At 39.9% G+C, this 21,108-nt stretch overlaps 1 protein-coding gene across 4 annotated transcripts in view; it reads left to right on the top strand.

The window, feature by feature from the left end:
- LOC110062803 (uncharacterized) overlaps positions 1 to 21,108 on the top strand; it is a 60,515-nt gene that overhangs the window by 19,200 nt on the left and 20,207 nt on the right. For 2 of the 4 annotated variants that reach the window (XM_089292815.1, XM_089292812.1), the window contains exons 8-25: positions 149 to 199; positions 1,698 to 1,788; positions 3,943 to 4,026; positions 4,194 to 4,295; positions 6,087 to 6,175; positions 6,960 to 7,065; positions 7,136 to 7,292; positions 8,244 to 8,303; positions 8,853 to 8,972; positions 9,989 to 10,039; positions 10,225 to 10,296; positions 11,021 to 11,130; positions 11,826 to 11,964; positions 12,526 to 12,949; positions 13,834 to 13,908; positions 15,481 to 15,555; positions 16,180 to 16,259; positions 16,752 to 19,628. In XM_089292815.1, coding sequence (XP_089148941.1) covers positions 149 to 199; positions 1,698 to 1,788; positions 3,943 to 4,026; positions 4,194 to 4,295; positions 6,087 to 6,175; positions 6,960 to 7,065; positions 7,136 to 7,292; positions 8,244 to 8,303; positions 8,853 to 8,972; positions 9,989 to 10,039; positions 10,225 to 10,296; positions 11,021 to 11,130; positions 11,826 to 11,964; positions 12,526 to 12,949; positions 13,834 to 13,908; positions 15,481 to 15,555; positions 16,180 to 16,259; positions 16,752 to 16,976 — 2,111 coding nt within the window. In that variant the 3' untranslated portion in view covers positions 16,977 to 19,628. Of the gene's footprint in view, positions 1 to 148; positions 200 to 1,697; positions 1,789 to 3,942; positions 4,027 to 4,193; positions 4,296 to 6,086; positions 6,176 to 6,959; positions 7,066 to 7,135; positions 7,293 to 8,243; positions 8,304 to 8,852; positions 8,973 to 9,988; positions 10,040 to 10,224; positions 10,297 to 11,020; positions 11,131 to 11,825; positions 11,965 to 12,525; positions 12,950 to 13,833; positions 13,909 to 15,480; positions 15,556 to 16,179; positions 16,260 to 16,751; positions 19,629 to 21,108 lie in introns of those variants that run through there. The other 2 variants (XM_089292813.1, XM_089292814.1) reach the window with 2 other exon arrangements.

Genomic DNA, 21,108 nt, shown 5'->3' on the forward strand with positions numbered 1-21,108 from the left:
CAAACCCCCTCTTGTAATGACCTAACCCCACTGCCCCCCCCCCCCCTTTCTGGCTCTGTTTTAGGTCCCACCCCATTTCATCGATTCTGTTACATTTACTAATTAACCAGAAATTCTAATGGCATGGTTATGTTTTGCTTACTTGTAGTGGAGTGTGACAGACTGACGTTATTTTACTCAGGAAACTGGAAAACTTGCAGTGAGTAGTTTGGGAAGAACGGTAACATGATTTTACATTGTACCCTGAGTCGAACTGGTGTGTTGGCCCTTGTATTGCACTATGATTATCAGTTGAGTAAGGCGCGACGAAAGTTTGGTCACCATGTTTTAAGGTGAAAATCGTGTTGTTGCCATGGGCAACTGGCTCCTTTTCCAGTGGCAACTTGTCTGCTATGACGTCATTGGCAGCAAAGCGCGCGAAATTGTAGGGGACGCGACAGGCGACGCAAGGCTGTTGATATTGTTACCAATGGAAACAAAATAAGTTTCCCGTAACAACACCGTTATTTTAAGGCTAAGATTTCGTCACCAAACTTTCGTCACGCCTTACTCAACTGATAGTCGTATTATTCATAATGCCTCCGTTGACAATGTTGAGAGCAATTTAAGTGTCGGCAAGTTATGGGACATGTATTTGATTTGGGTTATCCAATCCAAGTGCAAGTTCAGCCTTTAAAGTACGTAATAGCAAACAAGAGATGATCTTCAAGTAGATACAAACAATTTTAAAATAAAAGTTTTCGGATGACCTGCATCCATCATCAGTTTTGATTACAGAAAGAGTATTTGAAAATTGTTGTTGAATTACAACTTGGAAATGAGTGAGTAAAATTCATTAATGTCGAGAGAAAAACGAAGGCAAGAAATGTAACAATGGAAATCAAAAGAATAACGAGGGTTTTTACAATTCCCACCCAATATGCACAGCCTTCTTTTCTGCCATCAAAACTGTTAATGGCTGCAATATTCAAGTTCATGTAAGTGCACTTATTTCTGATATAATTGCATGTTCTTTTTCTCAAGACTCCACTGTGATCCTTATTTTAACTCCATACCAGATGAAGACTTAAATTAATCTTTTGAGGTTGTAAGAATCTAAATTTTGAAATTTATACAGGTTGTGTTAAGATCTAGTGGTTAGTGTTCAAAATTTGAGATAAAGAGGCTGGGAGTTGCTTTCTGAGGAAAGACACCTTACACACATTATAAGTGATAGAACTTGCCCTAGACCCAACATGAAGTGACGTTTGATTGGATTTCTCAAAAGTTGGTGTCTCTACATAAATGCTGTTCTACATCGGAGGCAGTGTGGCCGAGTGGTTTCTGCTGGTGTTGTAATCCAGAGGTCCCCAGTTCAAGGCCTCCCCCCTGCCACTGGCGGGATTTGTTTCTCGTTAGTCCCGAGTTCAAATCCTCGGTCACGCTTTGTAAATAGCCAACTGGTCTGCCTCCTGCCAGGTTGGGATTTTTAACTTTGTTCCGTTTATTTGAAATATTTGTTTCCTTTGTTTCAGTCGCATGCCTGTAAACTAGCTAAGCTTAGTGCTTGTATAGCTAAGTGCATGACCAATAAGGTTTACATTTACATTTTTTTTTTTTACATTTTTATAGTGGGAGTTAAAAATTGAACATAATTAATTTTGGTGACACCTTTCTTGCAGACATAATTGCTTTTAATACCTAGTTTGTTGTTGTAGGTGAAAAGCAGCCTATTCAGTATCCTGTGAAGACAATTGTGCCAATGTCAATGACTAGTGAAGAGTTGACTGACGTGGCAAATTTTCACAGGTATAAATATGATTAGTAGAATTCTACTAGTATACCAATGCAAATGCTGCAATCTGATTGGTTGAGCTACTCGTATACTATCAGCCATTAGTAGAGTTCTACTAGAATACTAATGCAAATGCTGTAATCTGATTGGCTGAACCATTGAACACTATCAGCCATTAGTGTGCAGTGGCTGGAGCTCGTCTACGAAATGGCGACATTTTTTTCGTTTTTCCAAAGTTTTGGAGGAAAATTTTGATGCAAATGGATAATTAAATTCCTGAGAAGTCAAAATGAAGGGCATTTTCGGTTTCTTGACGTTTAAAAAAGTTGAAATTATTGAAAGAAACTGATGCACACAACTTCAATTTTAAACAACAATATAATCCGAACGACCTATTTCAGGCGCAAAGTTTAATGATACGTCAAGAAATAATTGGAAACCGTTATTTGAAGTAAATTTTAGTAACAATTCTACTAAAACAATTAGATTATTCGCTCTTGATTTCTATGAGGTAATAGTTGATTCGGCCTTCGGTCTCATCAACTATCACCTCATAGAAATCTCGAGCTCACAATCTAATTGTTAATTAGAGTGCAGTAGCTGTCGTTCGTCCACGAAATGCGACGTTTTTATCGTTTTCCCGAAGTTTCGGAAGAAAGCTTAGATGTAAATGGATAATTAAATTCCTGAGAAGACTAAAAGAAGGACATAAACGGATTCTTGACTTTAAAAACTTGAAATTATTGATAAATCGTTGCGCGCGCGTATTTGTAAACAACTGCAAATTTACCAAGGACAATTCAATACGAGCGATTTTGTTAAAGCGTTAAGTTCAATAATGCGCCAAAAAATATTTGGAAACCATTCTTTGCGTTAATTTAAGTTAGAATTCTACTAAAACAATTAGATTATTCGTTCTCGATTTCTATGAGGCAATAGTTGATTCCTTCCTTCCCTCCTTCCCTCCTTCCCTCCTTCCCTCCTTCCCTCCTTCCCTCCTTCCCTCCTTCCCTCCTTCCCTCCCCTCCTTCCCTCCTTCCCTCCTTCCCTCCTTCCCTCCTTCCCTCCTTCCCTCCTTCCCTCCTTCCCTCCTTCCCTCCTTCCCTCCTTCCCTCCTTCCCTCCTTCCCTCCTTCCCTCCTTCCCTCCTTCCCTCCTTCCCTCCTTCCCTCCTTCCCTCCTTCCCTCCTTCCCTCCTTCCCTCCTTCCCTCCTTCCCTCCTTCCCTCCTTCCCTCCTTCCCTCCTTCCCTCCTTCCCTCCTTCCCTCCTTCCCTCCTTCCCTCCTTCCCTCCTTACTTCCTTCCTTCCTTTCTTCCCTCCTTTCTTCCTTCTTTCCTTCCTTCCTGCCTTCCTTCCCTCCCTCCCTCACTTCTTCCTTCCTTCTTTCATTCCCTCCTTCCTTCCTTCCTTCCTTCGTTTCTTCCTTTCTTCCTTCCTTCCTTCCTTCATTCATTCATTCAAGTTAAAACCAAAGAAATCAAACCATGATAGTGTTTGGAAATGTGCTCCTAATGAAAAACTTGAAAAATTACTTTAGATTTTTTCAGACATCTTCCCGACTTCTAAGGACTTACACCACCAGTGATATTTTAAAATTACAGTATCTCAAAACTGCCCAAGACCTCAGCCGGCTGCAATTTGAAAGAATTTTCAAATATCACGAGTAGTGTAAATTCTTAATTGCTCAAGCTTTCACCCCATTTCTCATTGATTATATGACTTGGAAAATTTCGAAAGCTCTGCCGTTAATTTGTGTGTAGTGCAAATCGAAAATTAACGACAAAGTGGCCTGCTCTCAGCAAATCACAATGACGTAATTCATCATTTTGAAGAACTCGCATAACGCATTATGACATTCTGACCTGCTCTTATATAGTAACTTTTAAATATAACTATAAAAATACAACGGAATTTTCTGAGAGACTACTCGGATCTTGATCGCATATGGAGTTTAATACAGCTCTGTTTCGTAGGTCAACACGAAGTTAGCCCACTCATCAGTAGTTCCCATATACACCGAAGCCTACTAAAATGCACATCAACAATATGGCCGCGCAAGACGCAATAAACCGTTATAACAGACCGTTAAAAAACATCGTAAAAAAAACGTTACAATCAAGCAATATGTAATTTAATATTCTTCAGTATTCTGATCTATTCTTTTTCAGAGAAGGATGTGTACCCGCAGTTTGTTGGAGACATGTTGATAGTGGTGCAGTCTTGTTAAGATCATCCGCGGCATTGTTTAGAAGGTATGGTGGTATGAGTACACAGTACGGCCACTTAAGTCTGGTCCAAACAAAAGCCCAGTGAGGCATTTGCTTCACATGATCTTAAATGTAACATGGATTGAATAAACCAAAGCATCTATAGTACAGAATTAAACCCAAACCTGAGGTTAGCTTTTGTTGGTTTCAAGGGGTTTGAAGGACTCAAGATGCAAAGCAGACGAGAAATATCTGGTGGCAGTCACTTCACGCAGTGAGGCGTCCACTAACAAGCTGGTCGTGTTTACAGAGCAGTATGTGTTGTTATTGTCTCTTGATACTTCAATTCAGACTTGTCTTTCTTACTAAAGTGTATTTCAATAGACCTGTTACCTTTGTAATAATACACATGAAAAAATTACTCGATTCTGATTGGCTAAGAGCAGTGCAGTTCAAGTGTAACACCAGTGCAAAAAGTGTAACATCAGTGCAAAAAGTGTAACACTAGTGCAAATTACGCATCGAAATTCTGGATCATGATTGACTGAAAGACAATAGGAACGTTTCTAAGAAAATGATATCACGTAAAATGATGACGAAAATTTTGTGCTGAAACTTTGAAAAAAGTTTTCGCAAATGAGAAAAAATGGCTTCACGAAAGATCTTCCGGCACTTCCTCCGCGCGAAGTTTTTCATGTTTATATTATTAATAGGTAATCATACGGTTTTTCTCGTTCAATTTGGAGTTAATTTGCATTTGTGAGTTTTTCAAAAAGCTGAAATTACACTCGCCGAAGCGGCTCGTGCAATTTCAGCTTTTTGAAAAACTCACTCGTGCAAATTAATTCCAAATTGAACTCAAAACGGTATGATTACCTATACGAATAATCTTGTCACCTACGGTTTGAGTGTAATATCGGTGTCGGAAAAAGAGCATGGTGAAACTAGTGGGTTGCCAGTTTTGAGACGTCTATGTGTGAGGTTTGGTTATGTTCTGCTGAATGACAAGCCTTGACAAGCCATCCAATATTTTTTTCTTAGTGCAAATCTTCCTATAGGTCTGAACAGCAGTAAAAACCTCGGACAATTTTGGACGTTTTGGGTTTGGCGCCAGTTCAACATTGATTCGAGGGGAGAGGTGGTTTCATTTCTTGTTTTATTCCAACCAAGATTGACAGCAGCATGCACTGGTTATTTATATTTCAATTTGCATCTCTTGTAGATGTTTATACTGGAGAAGGTAAAAGCTTCTGCCGAAACCTGTTTTTTATTTAGAATTGTCGTATTTATGTCAGTCTCGGAAATCCTCCTGAGTTTTGAAGCTTTCAATCCGTCATTAAATCTCTCTCTTAAAGTCCAGGGACCTCAAAGTTGACGATCTTATAAACATCATTATGCTTGTCATTTCCTGCGCCCATTTTCTTCAGCAATATTTTTGTTATGATTGGCAAGGTCAAGTAACAGTTTTGCACCTGGCGTAATAGAATGGTTTTCATTTGAGTCTCGAAAAGGAATTGGTTTTGCGTCAACTACGTCACACGATTGGCTAAAAAAACTCGCGCAACGTTTTTCATCCAATCAGAAGTAAAACCAAAACCAATCGTACCTCGCTCGCACGCGTTTTCCCGCGCTTTGTGTCAGCTACATGTAAATTAATTTGAGTTTTGATTGGTTCACTGGATTGTCTGTGCCCTTTGTGATTGGTCAGGGTGATTACTTTGGTTTTGGTTTTACGACACTCAATTGAAAACCAGGGTCAATCATTATACTTGACTCTCGCACTTGATACCAGTCACGTATTTTTGTTTTGAATTGTTATTGGTTATTAACAAGTACAAATTCAACTAAATTTTTATTTGCCCTCGCTTGGTTTCGAATTTAACTGTAGACTGACCATTCTCTTAATGTTTCATCATCGTTGGTTTGCTTAGGGAAAAGATTGTCACACATTATTCTGGAAAGATCTGAGTGGCCCGGTCCAAGTAGTTGTACTGCAACGGAGATCCAATTTCTCCCTAGAAAAATATAAGGAAATGGTTGATACCAAACCTGAGAATTTGGATACTGATATTTTAGCGGTTCACTTATGTTGTACTTTGTCTTAGATTGAGACAGTCTGGAGGTGGTATACTGAATTCATCGCAACAGCAAGTGACGCAGATGACAGGACAACTTACCCCAGCGGAAGGCGAGAGTAAGTCAATATCTCCACTTCTTATTTTGTGCAATCATTTGTCAAATCATTACTAATTCATCAAGTTTAAACAAAGTATGTCATGACCGTGACGGTGTTTGGACACTATATCTCATCTTAATTAGCGTAGATTTTTATGATTTTATTTCTGCGTTTCTTCCTTAGTTTTAGTTTCGATTTAGACCATATAACAAACACTCAAGACAGTGTTTGACGTCATTTCCAAACACTTCGAATTGCGTCAAAAATACTCCGCTGCGCCATATATTTTCAACTCTCTTCTCTTAACATGAGTGAACGTACTGTGATACATTTATAACCTATAATCAGGGAACATATGCCGTAAGGCCGCTTAGACGCATTCCCGGCCCATAGATATACTTTTATAGGAAGCTCAACTGTGTTTTCTTGTATGTTCTCTATGTCAAAGAATGACCACTTTATTATATGGCTGGCTCCATGAGCGGGCAAGATGAACCGAATCTTGCGTTGTGATTGGCTACCCGAGCAGGAGAGATGGCGCTATCTTGCCGGACTTCCGGGGGCTGTCTGGATATTGGCCTCGTTCTTTCTTCTTTGCAAGTTTATAGACCTCGACTCCGTCTCGGTTTATAAACACGCAAAAAAAAAAAAGAACTGGGTCGATGCCCAGCCATCTTGACCTCACGCTTGGTCAATAACCCATATACATTGGACGATTTGTTCAACATTATTGCTTGTACTAAACACCCGGGGAACAATACATTATAATACGTTACATTCCTATCCATCTTTCTTGTTTCAGCTTTCTATTATCCCAACACCAAGTTTGTATATGGCGAAGGAATCCCTGATTTCAAGGCTGTCAAGCAAAGTGCATACAAGCTACAAGCAGTTCTGTCAAGTAGGAGGTAAGATTAAATGAGTTCTGTAATGTTTTCTTTTCTTTCTGAGTGATTTGAGGTATGGACTCTCTTTCAGTGATGACAGTAAATGGCTTTCTTCTCTGGAGGATTCTGATTGGCTTAGTCAAGTCAGCGAGCTGCTCCAGACTGCCACTCAAATCTCGGTTGCTATGGAGTGTGACAAGTCATCGGTTCTGATCAGCTATGAAGATGGCATTGACAGAACAGCTCAGGTGTGTTGTTATCGTATTATGGGTAAGAAAGAGTCTTTCTCTAAGTCTATCAGAATTAAACAGAGTACAGCAGTAAACGTGAGTCATGTAAACCAGAAATCGTGTTTATGTGCCGCTTTAAGAGAATAGAGCGGTTTTCAGTTGAGTGTCGAAAGTAATCAGCCAATTACTTTGGTTTTGATTTTACTTCGGTTTGAGATTGCCCGAGTTGTCTAATTGGTAAGTTAGAGCGGTTTTCATTTGAGTGTCGAAAAGTAATTGGTTTTGCGCTTCCTAGCTTCCTGATTGGTTTAGTAACTCGCGCCAATTTTTCATCCAATCAGAAGTAAAACCAAAATCAATCTTGACTCGTTCGCACACGTTTTCCCGAACCTTGCGTCAGCTACATGTAATTACTTCGAGTTTTGATTGGTTCACTGTATTGTCTATTTCATTTGTGATTGGCTAGAGTGATTACTGTGGTTTTGGTTTTACGACACTCAATTGAAAACCCTTCTAGACAAAATCAGCTACATAACAATTAGATTATGAGCTCGAGTTTTCTATCGCGTGATTGAAACCTCGTCAACTATCACGCATAGAAATCGAGAACGAATAATCCAATTGTCTTAGTCTAAATCTACCAGTCGTTCAAAACTTTATCTAAATCCTCTTTACCGACTTGTCTAAAACGGAAAGAAGCGGCCACCATTTTTTTAACAAGCGCACACTGCTAGGCTACTCACTATCTACTGAATTGATAGTGAGTAGCGCAGCCACTAAGAAAACGGCATTCGTGATAGAACGCTAGTAGATTTATAATAATTGTTATCAGATCTGTTTTGTAAACCCGCTGAACTCAAAGGCCTTGACGTGAAAATTCAGCCAAAAAAACGACCTTGTACTACAGCACACATGATATTGAAAACAAATTTGATTTGGGTTCAGAATGATTTGTTGTTTGTTTGTTAGGTATCAAGTCTGTCTCAGTTGCTCCTTGATCCATACTACAGAACAGTTGCTGGTTTTCAGGTTTGTACATGTTCTTTGTTGATTTGCTCACCCTTCTAACCCATGCCTTGCTTGCTCGCGCCTAAAAGGTCTTTCGCTTGATAAGTAACCCAGATATACATGTGAATATATGAAAGATCATATAATTGAACTGCGGAGAAAGATATGAAGACATGATTGATCATCGCAGTGATACTTTTTTTTTTAGTATAACTGCAATGATCAATTACGTCTTCGTATCTTTTTCCGGAGTTCAATTATATGATATTTCATATTGAACTCACAACATGACCAGCTCCAAGTAGGCTTGATAGCACTGCACCGGTATCGCAGAGGTTATGGGTTCGAATCCTGTTCAAGTCTGAATTTTTTTTCAGGCTTGAAAAAAAAAATTACAGCTGCTTAAGTTGTTAGTGTGACAGCGATGATCAATCATCTCTTCATATTCAAGATATCTTGGTCAAGAACACAAGATGAAGCTTGAAACTGGTTGTAAAATCATACCTGTAGTCTTTTTGATTGAATTCAAACGTACTGATGCTTGTTCAATTTTTTGTGTGCGTTATCTAGGTGTTGATTCAGAAGGAGTGGCTGTCATTTGGTCACAAATTTTATGACCGCACCCTCCTGTCTCAGACTCAGGATGAACACAGTCCTGTGTTTCTTCAGTGGTTGGATTGTGTTTGGCAGGTACAGCGACACTCATCGCCCCTTCAAGATCTTTTTCTTGTATCAAGCAGGAAAAAAGTCGTTTTTGACAAATCTGCCAAGAAGCAATTGAAGAGATTCTAATTTTAAATATTCAGGAAAGTAGTGTTGTCCGAGCGGGTTAGAGGCTAACCCTTGGAGGCTTGAAACTGAGGAAGATTTTTTTGTCAGTGAAATTATGAAGGTTAAAATTCCAACAGAAATGGGTTGTTAATATGTTGTTAGAAACTAGATCATTGGATAATGCAATTCGAGAGTTTTCATTGGCTTAGCCATCATGGATTATGAGCCATTATAACATACTCTACAATTATGGTGAGCGTACACATGATTTTTTGGGGGCCTTTTTTTGTTATTTAGTTTATATTTTGGGGGTGTTTTTAGTAAAGCAATTATTCCACTCGCGCTTACTGGATATGAGATGATTGTTACGCGCCTTGTTGGCTATCTATCATCTCATATCCAACGCGCGGTCGTGGAATAATTTACAAATTACTCCTTAATTTTGACGCGAAATTTCAGCGTTAATTTATAGTGTTCACAAGTGGATTACAAAATTGCCATGGCAGTGGTACGAAATTTCTCGATACTAAAAAGAAGTCAAAAACCCCACGATTGTAAGTGTAATTTGTCACTCACGATATTGAAAGGTAATTAAATGGTGAGGAGTGAAATTAGGAAATAATTTCACGCACATTTTGTCAAAATTCTAATAATGTCCCAAGCCTTGAGGCGAGGGAAATTATAAGAATTTTGACAAAATGCGGGTGAAGTTATTTCTTAATTGTACGAGTATGCTATTTGATTACCCATACTTCCTAATGAATGGGCTTTTACCCAATGATTTGCTACTAGTCATTCGTCCTGGTGAGAAAATGGAACCACTTGCGGCTAGTGTGAATAGAATCTTTCAACCTATAGCTTCGACAACAGATCCTAACAAGGGGGCGGGGCGTATCACTGATCTAAGAAGTGACATTATTTTCTTTCGTATTCAGGTCCTGGAACAGTTTCCGTTCGCTTTCGAGTTCAACAGCCTTTTGCTTGAGGTAACCTGCCACGCCTATCTCGTTAATTATTGAAATACTTAAGTTTACATTGGAAGAAAACGGTTTGGATGCGTTCTGGGAAAATGCCGTAAAAAAATTGGGAATCGTTTTTTGGGAATCGCCTATTATTTAGGTTGGATCGCTCTGTCCAGTGTAGTCACATTATTTACATCTCTGTTTCTCAGGTGATTGCCGAACACGTGTACTCATCTCGATTTGGAACGTTTATTGTCAACTCTGAACGCGAGGGAGAAGAGGTGCGTGGGGGGTCTGTTGTATTTTTTAAGAATTTTTTTTTGATGATTTAAACTCTATATTGACATTATACTTATAAACTTGCTTACATTATGTAAAGAATTATGTTAGACTCTGGATTATTTATTGTTTTTTGTTGTTGTTGTTGTTTTACTAAAGAGGTCAAAGCAAGTAACTTGGTACAACATCAGCCATGCTGCGTCGCAAGTTGCACAGTGAGACTTCCAAAACAAAGAAAAGTCAAGCTGTACTGGTGCGAGTTGCTTTGTTTTGGATGTCCCATTGTGTAACCTTCGGCCCAGAATGGCTCATGTTATTGCATGTGACCGGATCGTGCAAAGAGCCCATTTTCAGGTTTGGCTTCTTATCTATTATTTGTTATGTTTATTTTCGTGCATGGGCGAGTGTGCTTGGGTGTGATGTACGAGTGAACGTATTTATGTGATTTTCTTTTTTATGTTCGTGAGTGCCGGACCGTGCGAAATGCGTGCGTGTGCGTGTGCTTTGCGTGTACATCTGCGTGTGAAAACCAAACTTGACACCCAGTCAAAGAATCAAACAATTTCATGTGCTGATTTCGCTTTTCCGACTTACTAATACAGTTTTCTATGCGGCATGGAACAGGAAAACCATTTTAACATTGTTTTCTTGTCAGCAAAAGCTCTATTGAGAGGCAAAGAACATTTACGTACATGTTATGGCATATCTGTTTGGTATGCATTTCAGGAAGATATCGAGGAGAAAACCACATCCCTTTGGACTTGGTTGAACGTTGTCGCAATGTCGAAGCCTGACAAGTTCAAAAATATGCGATATAGCAAAAATCAGCAACAAAGGTAATGAAAGTGACCTTACGTGCAACAACTAAACTAGAAGCTTAGGCCGCGTCCACACTACGCGTGAGGAATTTGAAAACGCATCGATCACTAGTCATTTTGGATTTCTGTTTGAGTAAACACAAAACTCGGTCAAGGAAATCGCGTGACTATCGTCACTTTGTCGTTTTCCAAACGCTTCGTTTTCAAAATGTTTCTATCAACACTAGAACGCAAAGTCGGCGTTTTCAAATTCCTCCGATTTGAAGAGCTTTTTCGAAAAACTCCGTTTTCGTGACAGATTAGTATGGACGGTAGGCCTAACCAGAGAAACAAAACTCTGTTTTCAGATTCCTCCGGCGTAGTGTGGAGGGGGCCTTAGCCTACTTTCTCTTTATTGCATAGTTGCCAGCGATTGTGACCTGCGGTATTTAATAGAACTTTGCCCGCTCTTCTAATTCACTTATTTTTTGGTGTGAGAAATATTTATAGTTTCACGGATAAATGCTTGGTCGTTGTCTGTAAACTTTCACCTCGCGTGCTTTACAATACTGTTTTTAGATTTTGTGAAGATTTGGTCATCTTTTCGCGCCAGTTGCATTTTATTCACGAAGAAGCTCACGAGATTCGACGTGTCTCTCAAAAATAAACAGTCCTATTAATCAGAGTATGACTATATTGACAAATGTCGTACTTTCCTGTTGTGTTTATCGCAGAGTTCTCCATCCTCAGTACAGAATACCTTATCTTAAACTATGGTCTTCACATTACGTCAATCGCCATCGTTACGATCATGTACACGATGCTTCTAAAGCAGCTGAGCTACAGGCGCTGAAACTTGAGCAACTCTACAAGGTAAAACAGTGACACGTGTGTGATCATGTTGTCTTTGTGTCACTATGCATTTCTTGTGTTGAATACGTTCGCGCCCATTGTTACTGCGCATCCTTACTGCGCGCGTAATTCATGTCCCGAGGCAAGGCTTATATGTATTCTTTTTCAAGGCCTATTCTACCTCAAGGAGCGAAATCAGCTGTAAAAGTCTAATTAATATACTTTGTTGTCTTGAGTTGAGTACGTTAACCTGATCTAAATTTCACTAATGCAGCTTCTTTTGCTAAAGATCATCTTAAAATAACAAAAACCCCTAAAAGCGCTTGGACTTCTATGCGCCTTATTTCGAAAACGAGCAAGGTGACCGCCTCCAATTTGTTACTTTTTGGTAAAAGGTGATCTTTACCTTACAGCATGGCAAGTTTAAAAAAAATCTGCACGTTGGAACATTTTTGGCGCGAGCATCCTTAAAAGAGCTATGTCGCGGTAATGTCAAATCGCCGCATGCGCATGCTCAGAAAAGTGTGAAAGGCCCCTTAGAAATCAAGCAATTGAATTAGCTGTCCCTTTTATTTCTCCCAGTCGCTGTTGGACGAATATTCTCGACTGTTAAAACGCTTGGCAGCTGTGGACTCGGAAGATTGTTCCTCCAAGATGTCTTTTTACACAGCTACTCTTCACCGAGCCTTACGAAAAAAGAGCTCCAACGATCATTTGGGTGTTTTCAATCATGGGTACAGCAACAGCTCGCTTGATCACGCTCTCGACGAATCCGGGACTTGGCCAAGTGTGGCCTCCAACTTGTCTGAAGAGGACCCGGTTACTATGGCGTCATCTATGACGTCGTTACCGCCCTCGAGGCGCATGACGCGTAGTCGGTCGTTGGATGACATGTTAGACATTGACAGCCGCCATAGGAGAGTTCTGAAAAAAACTACTAGTCTTAAACGTCGCGTTGGGAGTAGTAAATTCTACACGGAACAGATTCTGAACGCTATAAACAAGGGTACGAATACGTAGCTCATAGGAGAATCTTTGTTTACAATGTTTGCCTCATTAGCATAAGCGATACAGTTTCTGATGGAGCGACAAAAACACTAGTTCTGAATACTGAAAGGGCACAGCACCATTAACTGTCCTACGGAATTTGAGCCCGATGAATTGAATACTTTTTGTGCAACGCGGGTTTAAAAACTCAAAATGTTATATAGAAGGTATGAGCCCATTAGCGCTTTTGCCACCCATAGTTTTTTTTCCAGTTTTTGAACGCCAATTTCTCCTCGAATGTTACACCTAAAGAGCCAAAATTTCACCAATTACTAAGTTTCACAAGCTTTTTAAATGTTTGTAGTCAATTCGTCTCTGCGCAAAGTCGTATGTTAATGAGGAAAATTGTTAACAATGACGTCAGCAAAGATTCTTCTATACTTAACTATCTCAATTTTGTTTTGCTCAAACAAACAGCGAATTCATGGTAGCATTAAATCGTACTTTTCTTATCCAGAGACAATTCTTGCTGTTTTTCAGCAGATGCTGGTCTTCTGTCATGCTAGCCGAATAATAGCTGAACCATGAAAAAATTGCCCTCCATGAACTCTTCTTAGCTGCATTTTTCTGCACCTTTTGGGGCATGGTGTGAGAAAAACAATTTAGGAACACACAAACAAAGCTACATCATAAAAAGTAGTCGTAAAAAAGTTTAGATGCATAGCCCGCAGAGTTGCAGTAAATAGGTTTGTGCTTTCAGTCAACAGAAACTAGGTTTTGAGCGAGAGAGAGAGAGAACTATATAGCTTACTATCGGCGTGTTTTCACCTCAGAGCCGGGTATGGGGTTGGAATTGTTTTTTGCAGTTCAGTTGTTGACCTTTGTGTATCTATTTTACACCAGAGTCCAGCAGTGATGTGAGAAACCGTCCCATCTCTGAAAAATATAGTAATCTCAAGGATTACCTCGACAGCACAGGTGAATAAGTCTCTTGTTTGTTGGCTACATGTCCCTTCTCGCACTGCTCACAAATTCACTCCACCCCCTCCCTCCTTCCTGGACCTTACCATTGAATTACACTGCCACCAAATCTCACTGCTACTGATATTAATGTGAACTTTCTAAGAGTAATAAAACGTGAACGTGCTTCAGAAATTGGCCTACCTCTAGAATGATTTCCTATTCGAAAGTGACCAGGTTAGGAAATATATATGAGCAATATTCAACGTCTTTGACTTTGTCGTGTAATTTTCAGCGAAAATAACAGGCTCTCATTTTTATTTTATTTTATTTTATTTCATTTCATTTCATTTCATTTCATTTCATTTCATTTCATTTTATTTTATTTTATTTTATTTTATTCATCATCACTTGCGTCCGCTCAATGTAGCCCACAAAACTTACTTATCCCCCATTCACACCAACTAAACTAGTTTAACTAAATCAGAAGAAAAATTTCAGATCACCTCGCTAACATAATTTAATCAAACACCTACTTTTGTTAGTGCGCACGCGTTCTGCGCAACACGCAAGCCATGGTTTAAGCACCACGCGCGCACTGGGGTTGACATTGACGCAATCTACTACGCTACCAAGTACACGAATAAAATGAAAGCAAAATTTTCCTATTGTGACCAAATCAAGTTTAATGAATCTGTACTTAACCAGGAACACCAGAATAGGAGCATATCGCTAACCACTAACTGTTTACGTCTTCCAGCTGAAAACCTAGCTGTTATCTGTCAAAAAGTATACTGAAATGCAACTAAAAACATGTACCTGCAGATGGCGTAGTGCGCGCGCAAAACAAGTGCGAGATACGCAAATTTCTTACTTACTGGGGAGGTGACAGGAAAAATGTAACGGGCACCGTAAACGTTTTCAAAAAAGATGAATAACTTAAAAAACGCGTGGTTACCCCTACATTTTATGTTATGAAATGGAAGTGGCAAGCCTATTCAACACGTGATTGGTTTCTGATTGTGAGCACAAGGTATTTAGACTGTAATTTAGCTGAACCAGAGGAAGGCTGTCAGAGACACTAAAAGCGCTGCTGCAACGATTTTGTTATAAAAAGCAAACCAAAAATGGTTTTTATGTTACCATTTGCCATGTAGTTAAAAGATCTTTTTAGATGTGTTTACTTCTCTGTAAGTGAATGCGAAATCTACGGAAACCTGTGAAGAAATATCCTTTCCTTCTTTTTACAGAAAAATGCAGATGTATTTATGTATTTATGTATGATATATATATGTATGATGGATTCCAGTAGCCCTTACAAAGATCTACTTTTTCCGCGTGGTCCTAACCTGGCACAAAAACTTTCGTATTTAGTAGGCACCGTCCTTAAGCTGTGCCGTGTGCACGGTATGAGCAACTAATATTTAACCGTGTTTAGTTAAATGTTTAACATGCCAGTGTGGACGGGGTATACGAGTAGTTTTTCAGCGTGAGCGTTCTGCGAGTGTAGACTGTTTTTCACCTGTTATTTGCAGTGGAGGAAGGTATGTCTGCGTTCGTGAGATCACTTACCTGCCTTTGTTTTTTTAGGTATCGATCACCAATCCGAAAAGGATATCACAGTGTCGGAATATAAGTGCTGTGGTTACATGGTCAAACAAGGACGTAAGTGATAGTTTTGTTGACGTGAGAGGGGTGGCTGGGGTTATCTCGTATTTTTTGTATGTCGACATTCTCCATATATTAATTGACTATTTACACTTTTCATGTTAATAATCAACAAATTAAATTAATTTCATCTTGCTTTTTTCAAATCAAACCGATAGAACTTGATTGCTGTATCATAACCTTATTGTATGTTCAGGATAATCATTATTATTAAAAACTGGATCATTGGGTAATGCAATTCGAAAGTTTTCATTGGCTTAGCCGACATGGGTTATGAGCTAATATACCTTGCTCTACAAATATGGTAAGCGTACGCTTTTTTTTTTTTGTTTAATTTTCTATATTTTGGGGGCGTTTTTAGTAAAACAATTATTCCACTCGCGTCTGTTGAATATGAGATGATAGATAGCCTACTCGGCGGCGCTATGCGCCTCGTTGGCCATCTACCATTTCATATCCAACCAGCGCTCGTAGAATAATTGTTAACTGTTTTATTTTAGTTTACAAAAGCTTGAGGAACACTGTATGTACTTATGGTCATGCTAATACAGGTTCGACTGCAGTACTTAAGCAGTGTGCTGTAAACTAACAAAGGTCTCTCGGGGTTTTTTTTTTGTCCAGAGGTTCGAAGGAATTGGAAAAAGCGATGGTTTGTGCTCGATCTCACCAAGAAGTACCTAGCGTACTTTGAAACAGAAAAGGTTAGTTTTTGTGATTAGTTCATTTTGAGTTTCGCTCATAAACAGACAAAGCTTCATAAGCAGATCTCTTGTGTTCAGGTGTTATCCCTTCCCCGAGCGTTGCCTATCTGAGTTTTCCTACTTAGTCTGCTGTAAAATAGCAGAACTTTCCATAAAACCTGCTTGATCAGTGTGAACACCTCGAGAACGCTTATATATGCAGTTCAGGCAGCAAGTTCCGTGTTCGGCAGATTTCGTTAAAGCACACGAACACCTTCCGAGTCTTGCCATCCGAACATGTGCGGCATGTTTCGAGTTTAACAAAAAAATGGTCACTCTGTGACGTAATGAAGTTACATCGTGTTGCTGAAAACTTCCGTGGTAAAGACTCGGGAATCAGTGAGTTCTTGTTTCTGCGATAACGCCTTCATCTGGTACTTATTCTCCCGTGAGATTCGCGGTCGCCACTTGCGCCCTTCCGGCATCTTAGTTACCAATCCGTTCTCTTCCCAGGCGGACATCCCAAAGGGGGCGATCAGTTGTAAGGCCATCACCCGTGTCTACGAGCACCGGAAGTGCGGCAAGAGCAAACGTGAGTTCCTGTTTTGTGTGGACACTCCAGACCGTACATACACGATGTACGCACCGACCGAGCACAGTATGAAAATTTGGATGACATGTTTAACGATATCGCCGACTGCTATTGAACTCCAGAGAGATCAAACGTATTGCAAGTGAAATGAAAAGCCTGTCTGACAGTGCAGCTCCGATAAAGCACCTAATTTGTTTTGTTCCAGAAAAGACCCGACGTTCCATGAAATGGTCCCACTAAAGACGAAGAGCTAGAAATCTACTTCCAAATATGAGAAGAAAGCGTCAAAAGCACATCTGTAGTAGCTCTTCAGTTTACTATACTGAGAATTTTTAAGGAAATGACAGCAATTTCAAAGCGGGTGGCAAAATTTTCCGCAAGCACTTTCTTGAAGTTAGCTATTGAGAAAATATCTTTATCTGTGCTCAACGTAGCGTGCAGAACCTTTTACAGGCAATACTTCAATAAGTGGCTTTAGCAAGTGGAACATTTTGTTATTCTTTTGTCAGTGTGTCAATTTATCATTTTTTTGGCACAATAATCTACTTTAGAAAACCATTAATCGTATCCCACGCCTATGCGAGATATGAATGACCAAACAAACTCCATTTAATCAAAGTTCCTAGTTTATTCTGTTTTGTCCAGTCACATTCCCAGTTTTACGTGCACTGGTTGTTTTGAGAAGTTGCTTATATCAGAGATGCACTGTGATTATGGCCCAAAGATAAATATACGAAACCTCTGTTCTGTTTGTGAGTGAAGTGAGCTATTCCTTAACTTTCGGAGACTTGCATAACAAACACCGTTGTTGTTGTTGTTGTTGTTTTTTTTCTTCCGTTAACTAACTATGTGTTTTGATGTGATAGTGTATCTAAGGAAAAAGAGTTGGTCATTTTAGCCAATAACACCATTTTAGGAATTTCGGTTAAAACAGTTTTGTTCGAAATCACAAGTTCGTGTTTCAGTTAAACTATTTCAGCGATTTGAAGTTGATAATTCCTTACCTGTTTTGAATGCTGGGCGTTTCACATCTGCTATTTTAGGATTTCAAATTTCCCGCGCACCGCCATGTTTATTTTTGTAAAGTTTGATGGGAAATTATGACGTCAATGCGTGGTTGGTCGTTGTTAAAATGCAGCATTGCGTGAATCTAGATTTATAAAAGCGCCTCTAATCATTTATGATTTATATTCCGGATGTGAATATGTTCAGTTCCAAGGGAAAATATTCATCTGTGGACTCCATATTGAGATCTTTGACCGCGCAATGACGTCATAAATTATCTTAAAGTAAACATGGCGACGCCCAGGTGATTTAAATTGATGATCAAACACTTCGTATTCGAACCGATTGCAGAGATATTACCTTAAAACCCCAGGAACAGTTAAAGAGAACCATCAGGTATACTTTGGAACTTGAACTGCCTCTTAACCAAGATTCCCTTTAAGGACTAGACTCTTTCTGTATGCACATTAGATAGCGAGAGACGTTTCATGTTTGGTCGGTTGTGCAATCTCATTGCATTATTTATTAGTACTCTCTTTAGTACAGAATTCTATGATTCGAAAGATGTTAATGTGCGTTGTTTTTATTGCTTACAAGGTGGAATAAAACTACTGAATAGGCGGCCTGTACCATGCTCGATCTTGTTAAGCCTGGCAAAACTACTGACGGACCTGGCCACAGTTGAGTGTGAGCTCTTTCCCCTACTCCCTTGGTAGTTTTGCCAGGCAATGCAAGATGGCGGTTGAGCAAATTTGTCTGACATCTTTATTGAGAAAATGGAGGCTTTTGGCAGCAAGTGTTTATGAGTAAAATATGATTTCTAAGGGACAAAACGCGTTTTGTAAACTTGTAATAATTTTGGTTTTGCGGTGGAGGTTGGATGAGTTTAAGGGTTTTTCTTTAGACTGTACTGTCCTAAAGAGAGGAATGCTTGCAGGCTGAGCGGTCTTGAAGCCATTTTGATCAGTATTTTGTAGATAATGTCCACTTGACCACTTTTACAGTTGTTTGCTTAGTTACCTGGCCTATGAATACAAGCGAGGCTGGAGGTGACCTTGCTTTGATACAGACCTCTCTGCTTTTCTCATTTAAATGCCAACTAGTTAGCATAAGAACAACTTGATTTACACAACAAAAGCAGTGAGGTCTTTATCAAAACAAGGTCACCTGCAGCCTCGCTGCCATTCAAAGGCCAGGTCACTAAACAGACAACTGTAAAATGGTCTGTTGCAACCACGTCATGCATAGAGTATATATTTAAGAATTGAATAGGGACGCAGATTCCACATTACTCAAATACTGTAATTTAATAACAAGAAGTAATTTTATTTTATTAATTTAATGATGAAAAGCATCTTGCTGTGAAATTTAGTAATAAGCGCTGTTTGTTCTGTTCAAAGTGGGTTTCCTGCTGGGGTTAATTGTGGTGATGTCCAAAATATTTGCAGTAATTTTCGTAGCGCGCATGCTAATAAATCATTGATTTATATTTGTCGTTCTAACATATTTTGTATAGTAATATCCATTGTTTATATAAAGTAATCGTAAAATTTAAACCTTGTAGATATCAATTTCTGAAAGTAATGGAATTCTTTATAAGACGAATATATTTTATAGCATAAGAATGGTTTTATAATAACGGTTTTATAGTATAATGATGGATTAAATATATCAAAAGAGAGAGGTAGGACTACTTTATATTGCTTTTTAGAAAAGTGAAGTATCCAACAAGTCGGAAGAGGGATTGTAAAGAGAAGTGTCAAGCTAATAAATTCCACATCTGCCAAAGTTTACACGCTGAACTCTTCGCTGGATCACAACCTTCCTAGACATTTTCGCGTTAACTTCATTTGGTGATTTTAGAAGGGCGATGTTCGCTGCAGGCTGGCGTCCTTCTCGGTTCCCATAGCATGAAACAGCTAGGAGAATCCTTGCTTCCTGAAGCGTCAAGCCCTGGCCAAACGATCGCAACATTTGAACGCAACATGTCGCAACATTGTTGGGCGCAACATGTTGTGCGCGGTTGGCCACCCTGTTGCGACGTGTTTCGACCTCTTGGGTATTGTTAGCTCAAGTTTGAAAATGGTCAAATTTTTCATGCAGCATTTGTGGATGTTGCATGATGTCGTACTCGTTTGGTCGGGTTCGTGCAAAAATGTTGCGCCAGGGTATGCGCGCTAGTTCGATTTGCAAGACCCAGCATGTCGCAACACGTCCCAACAGGGTGACCAAACGCGCGTAACATGTTTCGCCTAACAATGTTGCGACAAAATGTTGCGATCGTTTGGAGGAGGCTTTAGTCGTTTGGCCTGACAACAGGCTGTTTCCCGTATATATACTACTGGTGGAAGAGAGGCACTGAGCGATGGCTCTCACCCAGTGACCCCGGCCAGGGTTTAAACTCGGACTGCAACATGCTAACTATTAAAATGTTAAATGTTAAATGTCTATAGTGGTCGATGCGCCCAGCAACAACTGGCTAGTTTTCAGGCGTGCCACTTAAACTGAAAGAAACAAATATTGCAAATAATCATAACAGGCTTAAAAATCCCAACTGGTGGGAGGCAGACCAGTTGGCTATTTACAAGCATGACCGAGGGTCTACCGAGAAACAACTCCAGCTTAGTGGTCAGAGCGGGACTTGAACCCGCGACCTACGGATTTCAAGTCCGGCGCCCTAACCACTCGGCCACGCTGTCTCCCGGCGAACACGTTTTGTTTCAGGGGAGTAACGCAAGTTAGAAAGTTGTTTGGTAGACACTAGACAGATTGGGGTTCAGTGATGCGAAAAAATACTTTTCTCCTGACGAATTTCATTACATTAGAGAATAAAGATTACACATATATCAAGGATATCACATCTGCTACTCTGCAGTGGTGGCTCGTCTAAGCGTACGAAAGCCAGAGGACGACGCATGCTGTTCGATGAAGCACAGAAGTAGAGTTCAGACTCCTCACCAACGAGATTGCTGAAAGAGCCGAGGGGCTCCCACTAACCATGTTAGTGTAGCCCCCTCACATGAAATTACACACTTCTGCCTACCTCGTCCTCAGCCGTCGTTGTGTTTCGTCGAAATGGGGAGGAACAGGGAACACAGGTTTATCGAGCGTAATGGACTCACAACTCTACGCGCATCGTGTCCCAGTAAAGAAGAGAGGCCTGGGAAGGGGCCACGATACTGCAGGTGACTGGATATCAACCTCGTCCCCGGGGCCTTCTCCTCGACGATTTTCAAAATGGCGGCTCCTCGGGGGAAGACCTTCCGTCTGCCA

Source organism: Orbicella faveolata, unplaced genomic scaffold (assembly GCF_042242905.1).
Source record: "Orbicella faveolata isolate gen_17 unplaced genomic scaffold, um_ofav_v1 contig_24, whole genome shotgun sequence".
In the NCBI taxonomy this organism is placed as follows: Eukaryota; Metazoa; Cnidaria; class Anthozoa; order Scleractinia; family Merulinidae; genus Orbicella; species Orbicella faveolata.